At 43.4% G+C, this 13,636-nt stretch overlaps 1 protein-coding gene across 1 annotated transcript in view; it reads right to left on the bottom strand.

The window, feature by feature from the left end:
- Nucleotides 1-637: 637 nt before the first annotated feature.
- Mei1 (meiotic double-stranded break formation protein 1) overlaps nt 638-13,636 on the bottom strand; it is a 79,354-nt gene continuing 66,355 nt past the window's right edge. Inside the window, exons 23-31 of the mRNA XM_076855440.2 lie at nt 12,601-12,711; nt 12,137-12,321; nt 8,449-8,530; nt 8,085-8,260; nt 2,964-3,045; nt 2,387-2,493; nt 1,386-1,517; nt 1,112-1,224; nt 638-683 (exon numbers count right to left, since the gene is read on the bottom strand). Of these exons, the coding sequence (XP_076711555.2) occupies nt 638-683; nt 1,112-1,224; nt 1,386-1,517; nt 2,387-2,493; nt 2,964-3,045; nt 8,085-8,260; nt 8,449-8,530; nt 12,137-12,321; nt 12,601-12,711 (1,034 nt within the window). The remainder of the gene's footprint in view (nt 684-1,111; nt 1,225-1,385; nt 1,518-2,386; nt 2,494-2,963; nt 3,046-8,084; nt 8,261-8,448; nt 8,531-12,136; nt 12,322-12,600; nt 12,712-13,636) is intronic.

Here is a 13,636-nt window from a genome sequence, read left to right as displayed (position 1 = left end):
AGTGCAGACTACGTGCCAAGCGCCAAGTGCACACAGTAAATAAGAATTGCTCGCATGAGTATATAAAACAAGCTTTGAGGGAAAAGATTTGAGGGGTCCTACTTTAGCCAGGGAAGGGCTAAGGCTGGAGCACTTTAGCTCAGCTAAGAAGGCTGAGGATTTGACCTTCCCTGCCTGGGAATTAATATCCCTCTCCATCTCCATATAAGGTGAAGCGCCTCTCAGAATATTTGCATTGCAGCAGCCCCAACTGCAGAGGCCTTTGGACAGCCCAGAAGATAGCTGTGACCTAATTGATACTATGGGTACAACTGAGGCACCCAGCAGATGCTCCTTGAGGTGTTATTGCCCTAATAAATCTGCCTCTCTCTCCCTGAGGAAACCATCAATCCTTTGCTGAAATAATCCACTATCCAACTAGCTGAGAAACCAGCTCCAGGGAGACAAGTTCACAATTAAATGTTTTTGGAGAGTCCATGCAGGTATGGGTGTATAATTTTATTTCTTGATTCCATTTCCACAGTGAAGTAAATGGCTTCAGATAAATGACAGCAATTATCTCTTCCCCACACCCCAATTATGCCCTTTGTCTCCAGGTCTCATTTCTCTCAGTTTCTGGGTCATCAAGTCCTGAGGCTCAGTCTCTGATGTGGGACATGGATATAGCCACCCCTCCCAAGCAGCTGGTAATGAAATATGAGAGGAGAACAGCAGAAAGGTGGAGCCAACTGTGGGGAATCACAATTCCAGGGCCCCCAAAAGGGCTAGAATGATCACAGCAGAGATGCTCCTAAAAATAGTGGCATGAATTCTAGAACAGGGACCCGCATATGTGGGCTAAGTAGTTACTATAACTGTTCTGTGGGAGGGGAAAAGAGCCAAGGAGACTGCCAGGGGTGGGGGTGGGAAGCACCTCCTACACCACAATGTCTTTGGAGCACTTCAACAATTCCCCAAGGAGCCTCTGACCACTGTTACAACCCTAGCTTTCTAAGGGATTTGCCAATCACCAGCTCTTCCACTTGGACTGAAGAGGGAAGCATGATGCCACAGCCTTCATAGCTTGGGTAACCTTGCCTAGGCCAAAGCTCCAAGATGCAAGAAAGGATACAGCATGTCCTGCGGGAGCCGGTGGTCTGAGAAGGCACTGAGGGACAGGCCCTCCAAGGAGGCCTTTAGGGTCTGGGTAGTACTGTGATCAATCAGGAGGCCCATACTCTGGACCTAGGGGAGAAGAGGGTAGTGAAGGTAGGACTTCTCTAAACATCCCCTACCCCCTGTACTTCTGACCTCCTAAGGGCTGCTGTAGCCAGATCCAACCTCCAAAAAGATGGTGTTGAGGGTTGAGCCCCACAGGGGTTGCATGGCATCCAATTTCCACTCACCTGAAGGAAGAAGTCATGAAGAGCTCTGCGTGTGGTATTTGAGAGGGTAGATAGGTCTGCCAAAGCTGCAACTTGCAGAACATGACCCACCTCTTCATGAGAGAGGACACTGCTGCTGTTGTACCGCACAAACTGGCCCAGGAAGAGAAGCCCCAAATACCCAGTGATTTGGAGGAAATGCCATTTCCGGTGCCCTGCTGTACTGGGCAATGAGCTGGGGATCCTGTTTTGAAGTCCATAGAATCCTGCCTTCAAGAGTGCGGCTTTGGTGGGTAGGGGTGAGGTAAATGAAGCAACTGAGGTCCTGAGGCAACTTTCCCTAACTGACCCTCTGGCCTTGCCTCCTTCCTCCCCCAGCTTTGCACCGTACACTAATGGCCAAGATGAACTGTGCATTTTCCATAACCAACCACCGCCTGCTTTTGTATCTGGTGTTCTCATTTCACTACCTGGAATACCTTCAATACCTTCCTCCTCTCTGCCTATTAATCCTTTAAACCTCAGATAAAATGTTACCTTCACCCTATAAAAGCAGTTACTATCTTCTTTGTGTTCCCATACCAACCAATGATTTCTTTGTAGATCCACTTCACTATCATTCATAGACTCACTGCTTTGTTATTTATTCAATGGACATTTACTATATGCCAAACACTTAGCATCTCTTCCACTTCACCACGCAAAACATATTCAACTCTTCATTTGTCTATCTCCTTCTCTAGATGGAGGAACCCTTAGAAGCTTAGATTTTGGCTCATTGACATCCTTGGCAGACTTGGCATGTGGTGACAGAAATAAGAGAAAAGGATCAGGGTCTTTGGGGTGAGGATATTGGATATTCGAAGGAATTCTGTGAGGAGGCCTCTTGGAGTTGAAGGTCCACTAAGCCCCTCTGCCTTATTTGAGGATAAGGGTTACCTAAAACAAATGTCCCAAATCTCTTCAGCACCACCCAGCTCATGACATTTTTCAGACCATGGGGCCATTGTTTCTGTACTTACCAGTGTCATAAGCCTCAATATCTCGGATCTAAGGAAGGAATTTTCTCCAGCATCCAAGAGAGTAAACAGCAAAAACCTATTCCAGGGCTGGGAGGCCACATGGAGCGCTGCAGGCAAAACCAGTCCCCCAGGTGGTTAATGCTGCTCTTCCAAAGCCCTGAGGACTAGGCTGACACTTGTCCTAGTGATAAGCTTCTCCTAGTGACCCAGCTTCAGGCAGCCATTGGACAGCCTGCTCTAGCAGGTTTCTTTCTTTCCTGAGCTATCTATCCATCTGTTCTGACTGGCTCAGTGAAACAGTATATCCCATGATTGTGGGAGGCAGGCAACAGGAAGGGCTCTGCCATTTAAGAGCATTTTGAGACCATGGCTGGGTAGGTCACCTGACCTCTCTGAACCTCAGTGTTCTCATGTTTATAAAGGGTATGATAGTACCTTTACGGTATTATTAAAAGAATTAAACAAGATGAGTATGAATTACACAACAGGGGATGGAAGCCTTTGAAAGAAAGGTCGCAAGGGCTGACCTCCTCTAATCTCCCCCAGGGGAACATCATAGAATGAGGAAGATTTCTACCAAGGTCTGGGCTCCGGGCATACACGTAGTCAAGCAAGGCCTCCAGGCAGCCAACACAGCCCTGTGACAATAGAGGGTCCTTCTGCAAAACAACACAAAAAGCAAAAACAAGAATAGGAATTAGGGTCACATTTTGCTACCAATAGGTTTTGGTGTTAACTAAGAAAAAAAACATTTGGTAATCAAAAGTTATTTGGATTTCAGAATTTAAGATTTGGGATATAGCCAAGTAGATAATTAAGAATTCTTGTCTTCATCTATCACCCATAAACAGAGCACAATGCCTTTTTCAAGACAGAATTTTGTTTCAGAAAAGAAGATGGACCTTGGGCCCTACTGAGAGATTCACATATTACAGACATTGGAAGACTCCACAGTTTATCTAGGCAAGTGGGTTTCAACCAATTTTTCAAAAACAGAAACCTTTCATCAAACAAAATTTTATGCTAATGATCACATGAAAAAAAATCTCATGATCATCAGTCAGAAAATGCAAAACAACACTATCAAGAGATACAAGTACATACTCACCAATGACTAAACTTGAAAAGACTGACAATACCAAGTGTTGGTGAGAATGTGGAGAAATTGGAACTCTTATTGGAAAGGTAAAATGGTATAGCCACTTTGGAAAACAACTTGGTGGTTTCCTATAAAGTTAAACATAATTAACTTATGTGGTAGGCAGAATTTTAAGATGGCCCATGACTTTTACTCAGATGATCTCCTGTGATTTTATTATATGGAAAAAGGGAGATTGTTCGGATGGGCCCAAACTAATTACATGAACCCTTTAGAAGCAGAGTTGTCTATCTGATGACAGAAGAAGAATCAGCAAGTTAAAGTGTGAAAAAGACTCAATGTGCTACTGCTGGTTTGAAGCTGGAGAGGCCCTGTGAGAAAGAATTTGAGTAACCTTAAAGAGCTGAAAGAAGTCCCTTAGGAAGAATCCATTCGTCCCAGGTAAGCACCCAGCCTAGTTAACATTGATTTCAGCCTTGTGGAACCCTAAGTGGCTAAGCCTACCCAAACAAATAACCTACTGAATTATGAAATTATAAATGAATATTTAGGCCATTAAGTTTATGGTATTTTGTTACAAAGCAATAGAACACTAATGCATCATTTGACCCAGCAGGTCCACTTCTAGGTATTTACCCAAGAGAAATAAAAACATATATCCACATAAAGATTTGTACTTCAGGGGCTGGGGATATAGCTCAGTTGGTACTGTGCTTGCTTAGCATGCATGCACAAGGCCCTGGGTGAAATGCCCAGCACCAAAAAAAAAAAAAAAAAAAAAAAAAAAGAAGAAGAAGGAGAGGAGAAGGAGAAGGTTTGTACTTCAGTATTAAAAGCAACTTTATTCATAATGCTAAAAATCTGGAAATCCCAAATGTCCATCAGTATGTGGAATAAATAAATATAATATAGCCATATAAAGGAATATAATTTAACAATAAAAAGAAATGAATTAGGGGCTGGGGTTGCAGCTCAGTGGTAGATCACTTGCCTAGCACATGTGAGGCACTGGGTTCAATTCTCAGCACTGCATATAAATAAATAAATAAATAAAAATCTCATCTACAACTGAAATTTTTTTAAAAATTTAAAAGAAGAAATGAATTACTGAAGGGCTGGGGTTGTGGCTCAGCGGTAGAGCGCTTGCGTCGCACATGCGAGACCCTGGGTTCGATACTCACCACCATATAAAAATAAATAAGTGAAATAAAGGAATTGTGTCCAACTACAACAAATAAATATTTAAAAAAAAGAAATGAATTACTGATACACACAACAATACTAATGGATCTCAAAAGCATTAAGCTAAGTAAAGGAAGCTAGACACAAACCACCATATATCATATAATTTACATGAAATTCTAAAAAGGTAATAGTTTAGTGACAGAAAGCAGTCTAAAGTTTGTCAAGGGTCAGAGATGGGAAGAGGAGACTGACAGCAAAGGAGAATGAGGAAACTTTCAAATTGTTAAAACTCAACCAATTGTACAGTTAAAAATTGGTGAATTTTAGGGTTGGGGTTGTGGCTCAGTGGTAAAGTGCTTGCCTAGCATGCGTGAGGCACTGGATTTGATCCCTAGCACCACATAAAAATAAATAAATAAATAAAAGTATTGTGTCTATCTTCAACTAAAAAATATTTTTAAAAATTGGTGAAATTTTTAATATGTAATTTATAGCTGAATAAAACTATTTTTTTTAAAAAAGCCACTTAACAAAATCCTGTGCTGTCATCATGCTTTCTTTGGAACAGGCATGTGTGGCCTGGAGGTTAAGTATCAAAGCAGACTTCGATCTATCTGAATCCTTGCTTACTCTTTTACCATTTGTGTGACCCTGAACAACTTACTTAATCTTATTGAGTGGGATCAAAAAGATTATGTGACTTGCAGAGAGAGCTATATGAGAAAATGGAAGTAGTGTTTAATGGTGCTTGGCACTAAGTAAACTCTCAATAGTGGTGAATGTCTTCATGCAATGCACAAGGAAAAGTTCTCCCATCTTTAAGCAACCCTGAACCTCCTCCACAGAACTCGAAAGGTATTCAAGGCACATGGTGTGAAATGGTTGAGCTAATCCACCCATCCCGTTTTATAACCAAGCAAACTGAGGCCCAGAGAAAGCACTTGACTTGAGGCTACCTGGGTGGTAGGTCTAAGCTAAAACAATGGTCTCCTTATTCCAGATCCAGCACCCTTTCTTCTTCTCTAATCTAAAATTAATTCAACAGGTAGGCACTTCTGGCCTTTTCCCAGGTACCCTAGACTATATACAGCCATGGGTCAGCATGCCACAGTTTTCTCACCTGATGAGGAGCTCTGGCCCTACTGCCACTTTAATTAACCCTGCATTCATTCAATCCCTGGATGGTGGGTGAGGAGCCAGGGGGCTGGGCATTAGGAAAACTAGGGACTGTTGCTCAAATAACAATAGCTCCTGTTACCAAGATGTATTTCCTGGGACACTGAAAGAATATGAATTTTGTGACCAAAAAGACCTACCTTTGAATCCTGACCTGAAGGTATCTGATCACAGGGGCATTACTTAACGTCTCTGGGACTATTTCCATGTCCACTTTATAAAGAAGTCATATGATGGTCAAGTACCTTGCAGAGAGCAGGCACTCAGCACACTGTATTCTCTCTCCCATCCTCCTCACCTCCTACTCTCATAGAATCCTTAACCTGACATTAGCATCTGCTCCTGTCAAAATGATCCTGAGATCATTCAAGTCTATAAAACTAATTAGCTCCTGAAATACCAATCTTATAACAACATATTCCACTCCCACCCAAAGCAGAAAGACAAGTCTGAGTAAGAAATCTATCTGCCTCTTCTCTGGGCAGACCTACCCTTTTCCCCTTACCCAATTTCCCCAGGAATGTAGCAGCTATATTTGAATCAGAAGCCAGCCTGAAAGAGCTCTGCAATGATTTGAATTTATCTCCCAAATTTCATGTTTTGGAAACTTAATTCCCAAAGGCATTTTTTTAATGGTATTTGAGAGATGGGACTTTTGGGAGGTGATTAATCCATTCACTGGTTAATGGGTTATTGTGGGACTGGCTTTATGTGTTTCCTACAATCTGTGGAGTGCCTAAATGGCTAGAAGCATATCGTGTTTATGTGTCCTCATTTTTTCTTTCAACAAATAGTACTTGATGTCAATTCTGTGCCAAGCTCCATGTTCTTATCATGTATAAGGGAATCATTTCCCCCTCCCAATTAGATAAAAAGCATTTCTTGCACTAAGGAGGGACTTATCTAACAGACAAGATGCTAGCTTAACACCTGAATTAAGTGCCACCCAGAATTAAGGTATTAAAGTTCCTGCTCCCATAAACTTAAACTCTTAAGATTGTGGCCAGCTGGCTAAGTTTCCGTAATGCAGCACATTTTTTCCCTCTTGTGAGCCAGCTCATCTGCCTAGGAGAAAGAATGGTTTAAAAGTTCATTTTGGATAGATATGATGAAGTTTAGCAAAATATTAATGGTAGAGACTAAGTGGTGGGTGGATGGGTGTTCATTATAAAATTCTCTTATATTTGCTGAATGTTTGGAAATTTCCAGCAACAAAATAAAACATTCTAATTCAAGTCCCAGCCAAGCTTCACTATATGTTTATCAGCAAATAAAGCTGACATATTAATTTTCATCAAACTCCTGAATTCTTAACTAGTTTTGAGCCCCCAAAGGGAAAAGAGATACAAAGATGAACCAGACTAAGTCCCTGTCCTTGAGGCTCTCACACTCTGGTGGGGGATACTAGTATGAAATGGAAAACAGAGAGCTGAGTGCCTGTCATGATAGCTATGTGATCCCTGAAGAGCCCAGAGCCTTGTGCATAGATGCAACACAGGACAAGATTCAGCCTAACTAACCGAACACAGGGCCTACTCCCAGGACCCCCAACATCCTTCACAGGTCCTGATACTAAGTGGAGAGGCTCAGTATATAATGGTTGGATAAAAAATGATCTCCAAGGACTCTGAACTATAAAACATTCTTCTGAGGTGAATATCTGTGTTGCTTGCCCAAGATCCATTCCTTCTTCTGGTAACAATTTTCCTTCAGGTTCAGTCCATGTGGGCTGTGAAGAGGTGGCCATACACTCATACACTCCAGCTCCAGGAGAAGGCACAGGCCATGCCAATCAGAACATCCACATCCTGGCCATGGTGATGGGTGTACTACCCGCACCAGGCTAATGAGACTCAATTCTAAAAACTTCTGGGAAAGAGAAAGTTTCTTTCCACTGAGAGGATATAAGCCTGGAGCTGCTATTGCTCATCCTACCATCCTTTTGAGGTCAAAGCTGACAGTGAGGAATGCAGAACCAAAAGGTGGAAGCAGAGTTCTGATGGCACTGTCTGAGGCTCTGGGACCCTGCTGTGCCTGGGGCCATTTGTGACCCCTGGACTTCTTAGTCAGGAGCTCAATTTATGCTTCATTTCTGTCAATGTAGCTTTAAAAGTCTCAACCAACCACCCTCCAGGACCTGTTGAGAATACCAGGCTCTTGACAGGCAACACCCCCTCTTGTTATTGCCCTAAGAGAAGCAGTTCCCACGGCCAAGGTCCCACTCAGCAAGGGCCTTACCTGAACAAGGAGGTTCTGTAGTCCAATCACCAGGGCCAGCACTTGTGATGTTCCCAATGGAGCTAGAATATTATCCTCGGGAGCTGGCAGTGGCTGGGACCCTGAGGGTACCAGGGCCACCAGGGCAGAGGAAAAGTTTTGCTGCAGTGCTGTCCGCAGGAAACATAAGATGGCAGCTAAAAGCAGAAGACTCCTCACACCCAGTTCCTACCTCTTTTCCTACATCCCACCCAACTCTGTCACAGGAGAGGAGACAATACTGATGAGATAATTATGGAGTGACCACAGGCTGGTTTGGGTGGGGGGCCTATCTCAGAATTTAGAGGAAAAGCTCGTTTTCTAATGGAGACTCCAGGGCCCACACCTGACAGCAGTGCAGGCTTTTTCTTCGGAAAGCTGAGGGCCTTCAATAATTGGTCCAGTTCCACGGACAGTGTCTGGTGAACCTGGCAGGGCAGGGGGTAAAAGGCTAAGCCCCAGTTCTGGGAGCCTAGGCAGAAAATAGCCTGACCCCATACCTTTCCCACCCGCCACACCACATACATACCCTCTGCATTGTAAGGGGACAGAGGAGGCCATACAGAGTCTTCTCAGACTTACCTGGCTTTAGGAGCGTAAGGAGGAAAATCATGCCTGTATCTAAAGAACTAACTATTCTCCCAAATCTCCCCTATCTTCAATGGCCTCCTCCACCAGAGAGACTTCACTAGCTTTATCTGTGGTTCTGTCTCTGGCTCTACCACCACCCACCGAACTCAGAAGACTTGTAGTTAGACATGAAAATCAAAACCCTGCTCTGCCACTTCCTGTGTGGTCTTGGCAAGTTACTCCACCTTTATCAGCCTGCCTCACTTTCTTCCTTCACGAAATGAAGACTACACCTCCTGCATCCTCCCTTCAGAGCAACTGTAAGGGAAAGCTGAGGATCAACCTTGGTGAACATGCACTGACTGTCACACTGTTCTCAGCACAAGCTGCCTAAGGGCAGGAACTACTACTCTGCTTGGCTATGTCACAGTTTAACACAAAGCAGTTCCTTATTTAAGTTTCTTATTCAAACTAAAAAGTTTCTTCTCAGCAAAAGAAACAACTACTGAGGTGAATAGAGAGCCTACAGATTGGGAGCAAATCTTTACCACAAGCACATCAGATAGAGCACTAATCTCTAGGGAATATAAAGAATTCAAAAAGCTAAACACCAAAAACCCAAATAACCCAATCAATAAATGGGCAAAGGACCTGAACAGACCCGTCTCAGAAGATGATATACAATCAATCAACAAATATATGAAGAAATGTTCAACATCTCTAGCAACTAGAGAAATGCAAATCAAAACCACTCTAAGATTTCATCTCACTCCAGTCAGAATGACAGCTATTAAGAATACAAACAACAATAAGTGTTGGCGAGGATGTGGGGGAAAAGGCACACTCATACATTGCTGGTGGAACTGCAAATTGGTGTAGCCAATATGGAAAGCAGTATGGAGATTCCTTGGAAAACTGGGAATGCAACCACCTTTTGACCCAGCTATCCCACTCCTTGGTCTATAAACAAAGGACTTAAAAACAGCATACTACAGGGACACAGCCACATCACAATGTTTAAAGCAACAAAATTCACAATAGCTAAATTGTGAAACCAACCTAGATACCCTTCAGTAGATGAATGGATTTTAAAAATGTGGCATTTATACACAATGGAATATTACTCAGCAATAAAAAATAATGAAATCATGGCATTTGCAAGTAAATGGATGGAGCTGGAGGAGTGAAGTTAAGTGAAGTTAGCCAATCCCAAAAAAGCAAATGCTGAATGTTTTCTCTGACATAAAGAGACTGATTCATAGTGGGGTAGTGGGGTGGAGCTTGGGGGGAATAGATGAACACTAGATAGGGCAGAGGGGTGGGAGGGGAAGGGAGCAGGCATGGGGTTAGAAATGAAGGTGGAATGTGATGTCATCGTTATCCAAAGTACATGAAAGAACACACAAATTGGTGTGAATATATTTTGTATACAACCAGAGATGTGAAAAATTGTGCTCTGTATGTGTAATATGAATTATAATGCATTCCACTGTCATGTATAAATGTTTTAAAAAATTAATTTAAAAGGTTTTTTTAAATCCCTGTTGGGCTGGCTCAGTGGTAGAACACTTGTCTGGCATGCACAAGGCCCAGAGTTTAACCCCCAGCACTGAAAAAAAACCCTAAAACTCTCTGTTGGCTGATGGAAGCAGCAGGTTCTTGGCAGAAGAATCAACCTGTAAAAACATATGGAGAGGGCTGGGGTTGTGGCTCAGTGGTAGAGTGCTTGCCTAGCATGTGCAAGGCCCTGGGTTCTAACCTCAGCACCACATAAAAATAGATTAATAAAATAAAAGTATTGTGTCCAACTACAACTAAAAATAAATATTTAAAAAAATGGAGATGTCATGCTAATATAAAAACTTATATGGAAACTCTGTACTACCTGCTTGATTTTTCTACAAATCTATGTAAAACTGTTCCTAAAATAAAGTGTATTAAAAATAAATGTAGGGCTGGGGTTGTGGCTCAGTGGTAGAACACTCATCTAGCACCTGTGAGGTACTGGGTTTGATCCTTAGCACCACATAAAAATAAATAAAATAAAGGTATCGTGTCCATCTACAACTAAAATAACTTTTTAAATATATAAATGAAATTGAGTGCAGTGGTGCACACCTGTCATCTCAGCAACTTGGGAGGCTGAGGCAGGAGGATTGCAAACTTGAGACCAACCTCAGCAATTTAGGGAAACCCTGCCTCAAAAAAATAAAAAGGGCTAGAGATGTTGCTCAATGGTAAAGTGTCCCTAGGTTCTGTTCCCAGTACCAACATAATTATAGAGATGTGAAAGAGCAAAGCTGATTGAGAAAAAAACACACACTTGACCAGCGGACAGGAAAGAAGGGTAGAAATGACAGGAGTAAGGCTGCAGAGGGCCAAGCCAAGACAAAAAAAAAACTGCCAAAGGAGTCTGGAGAGAGTGAGGACAGATGACAGGACATGCAGTGGAGGATGAGGTGCTAACCAGGAGATGGTAAACTGGCCACCCAGGGGGCGAGGACTGATGATCAGATCAAGGTAGAGTATATGTGGTAAAGACAGAGGAACACAGATGACTGGCCAGGTGTTAGTCGAGGGCCAGGGCAGAGCCATGGACAAGGTGCAGGTCCCAGGGAAAGGTTCCTGTCTCAAATCAACCATATGCAACAACCTTCAAGGTCTGCCAGTGTAGATCTGCTGCAGCTTGTCACCACCCCATGAGCCAGGATGATTTTTGTCTGGGAGGAGCAGCCAGCCTTGGGGAGATACCTGAATGTGAAGCAGCCCTCTGGGGAGTTGCACATGTGATGACAAGACACAGGAGAGAGAGGCAGGGAGAAACAGAGGTGCCCTGTGGATATACCCACTGCTCTTCCATTATCTGTATCACCTTCCGGAACACTAACAAAGACAGCTAACCATGTGTGGCACTTCACAGATTGCCCTTCAGCATTTCAAGGTCATGGGCTGGCTCCTGGCTCCCTGTCCAATCTGACCTACACCATTCACATTCTCCTACTCACATTCTAGCCATAGAGAGCACCTTACTTCTCTCCAAATATGGACCCTATGTCCTAACTTTGTGCAGCTTCATGTCTTTACAACATAAACTCTACCTTGAGTGTCTTTCTCCATAATCTTCACTGGGTATAATCTTTCTTACTTTGAGGCTTTGCTTGAACTACAAGTCCCTTAAGCATAGGGAAAATGCTATATTCCTTTTTTATTCCTCTTGTTCCAAGAATACAGCTTGGCATGTAGATGATTTGTGTGTGTTAAAAAGATTAATATAAATCAAATTTACAGCAACTGTGAGATGTTTTGCACCAGTTTGTAGGTAAAGAAACAAACTTAGAAGTAGTTAAGTACCTTGCCAAGCTCACACAATTAAGAAGCCAGAGAGTTGGGGCCAGAATTCAGGCTTTTCATTACTTCTTTGAAGTGCCATCCCATGCCTCAAAGTCGTGGAGTGAGAGACTAACCTGCAAACTGCCACTGTGTTGCTGGGCAGAAAAGGAGGCGGTGAGCAGCCAGGCAGAGCATAGCAGTGCAGTCCTGGGAGAGCTTGCCTCTGCCCAGGTGGGAGAGCCCGTCTCTGTCCAGGTTAGTGCCAGCATCTTCTCCAGAAGCTCTATCAGAGCTGTGGTGCTCAAGAGCACTGCAGCAGCTATAGGGGAAAGGCAGGGCAAGGGCCATATGTTACACAGGAGCACCAGATGCTCAGCACCTAGTGAGGTTTCAAGCATATGAAAATAAACAAAAGAATTAGCATGAGGCCCTAAGAGTCCCAGAATCATTGAAAACCACAGGTTCTCAGAACCAGAGAGGACCTATGACCATGAGCCACACACGCACCCCTAGTTATTTTTTTAAGACAAAAAAAATGAGGGTCACAAATACTGCCCAGTACCCTTTCTCTTCGCTGTCCCCCCCTGGGCCCCTGCACCTCTTTTCTGACTGCTGAGCGTGGTCTGATGCAGGCTCCAGTACAGGAAGTTGAAGGAAGGCTGCAGGATGTCCACATCATTGGGACTGCACTTCCCACACAGTTTGCTCACTGTAAGAAATGAGTCTCCAGTGGCCTACTGAGCAGTAGTCCGTGGCTTTAATGCACACCAGCAGTCACACTTCCCATAGATGAGAGCCCACAACTATTGATTTCAGACTTGAGTCTTGGGGAGCAAGCACAAACTAAGTGCTCCTGACATTTCAGCCAGTGGAAAGTGACAAACCTGAAGGTATATTCACACCCTTCATCTGAATAACCCAGGGATGCTGCCCACAGCTGCAGATTAGCCAGAACAGACTGTGCAGGTGGAGCTAGTCAAGGGCATCCTTTAACTGTGTATATGCCGTCACAGACTCCAGAATGCAAGGGTCTCTAGAGGTCATCCAGGCCAACCTATCAGCTTAGCATGAGTCCTTGCTCCATGAGATCATCTAGCCTCCCAATTCTCCTAGCAGTGGAGCACACTGCCTTCCCATGGGAACTCTGTCATAATCATGCACAGTTCCCAGCTCTTGCCATATCCTCTCTCTCATATCACCTCCCTCTGGCTAACTCCTTAACTATTAGTCAGCAATCAAGATTCAGCTCAAAGTTCACCTCCCCAACAAATCCACCCGTAATCTCTTGAGGCAAGATTAGGTCCTCTTCTGCACTCCCCATCCCTTAACAGAGCAGATATTACACTGAAGAGTAGACATCTATAGAACATTTCCTTCTCCTCCTGGGAATTACCACTCCCTGTCTCCCTATACCTTACTAAATTCTTGTTTACTTTTAACAGCCATATTACATTCTGACTTCTCATTGGCTTGTGGTCAACCCAACAAGCAGGTCTCTCCCCACTGTCATCTCCCCTCTTGAACCATAGTCCTCTCCTCCCAGTGCTCTCAAATAAAAGTCCTCAATTACAGATAAATATTACAGATAAATAGCTACTATATCACACATAGATTTCAGCCTCTTACTCTTTTTT

The sequence above is a fragment of the Callospermophilus lateralis genome, chromosome 4 (assembly GCF_048772815.1).
Source record: "Callospermophilus lateralis isolate mCalLat2 chromosome 4, mCalLat2.hap1, whole genome shotgun sequence".
Classification (NCBI taxonomy): domain Eukaryota; kingdom Metazoa; phylum Chordata; class Mammalia; order Rodentia; family Sciuridae; genus Callospermophilus; species Callospermophilus lateralis.
Note: the sequence above shows the minus strand (reverse complement) of the source record. Positions and strands in the feature narration are given on the sequence as shown.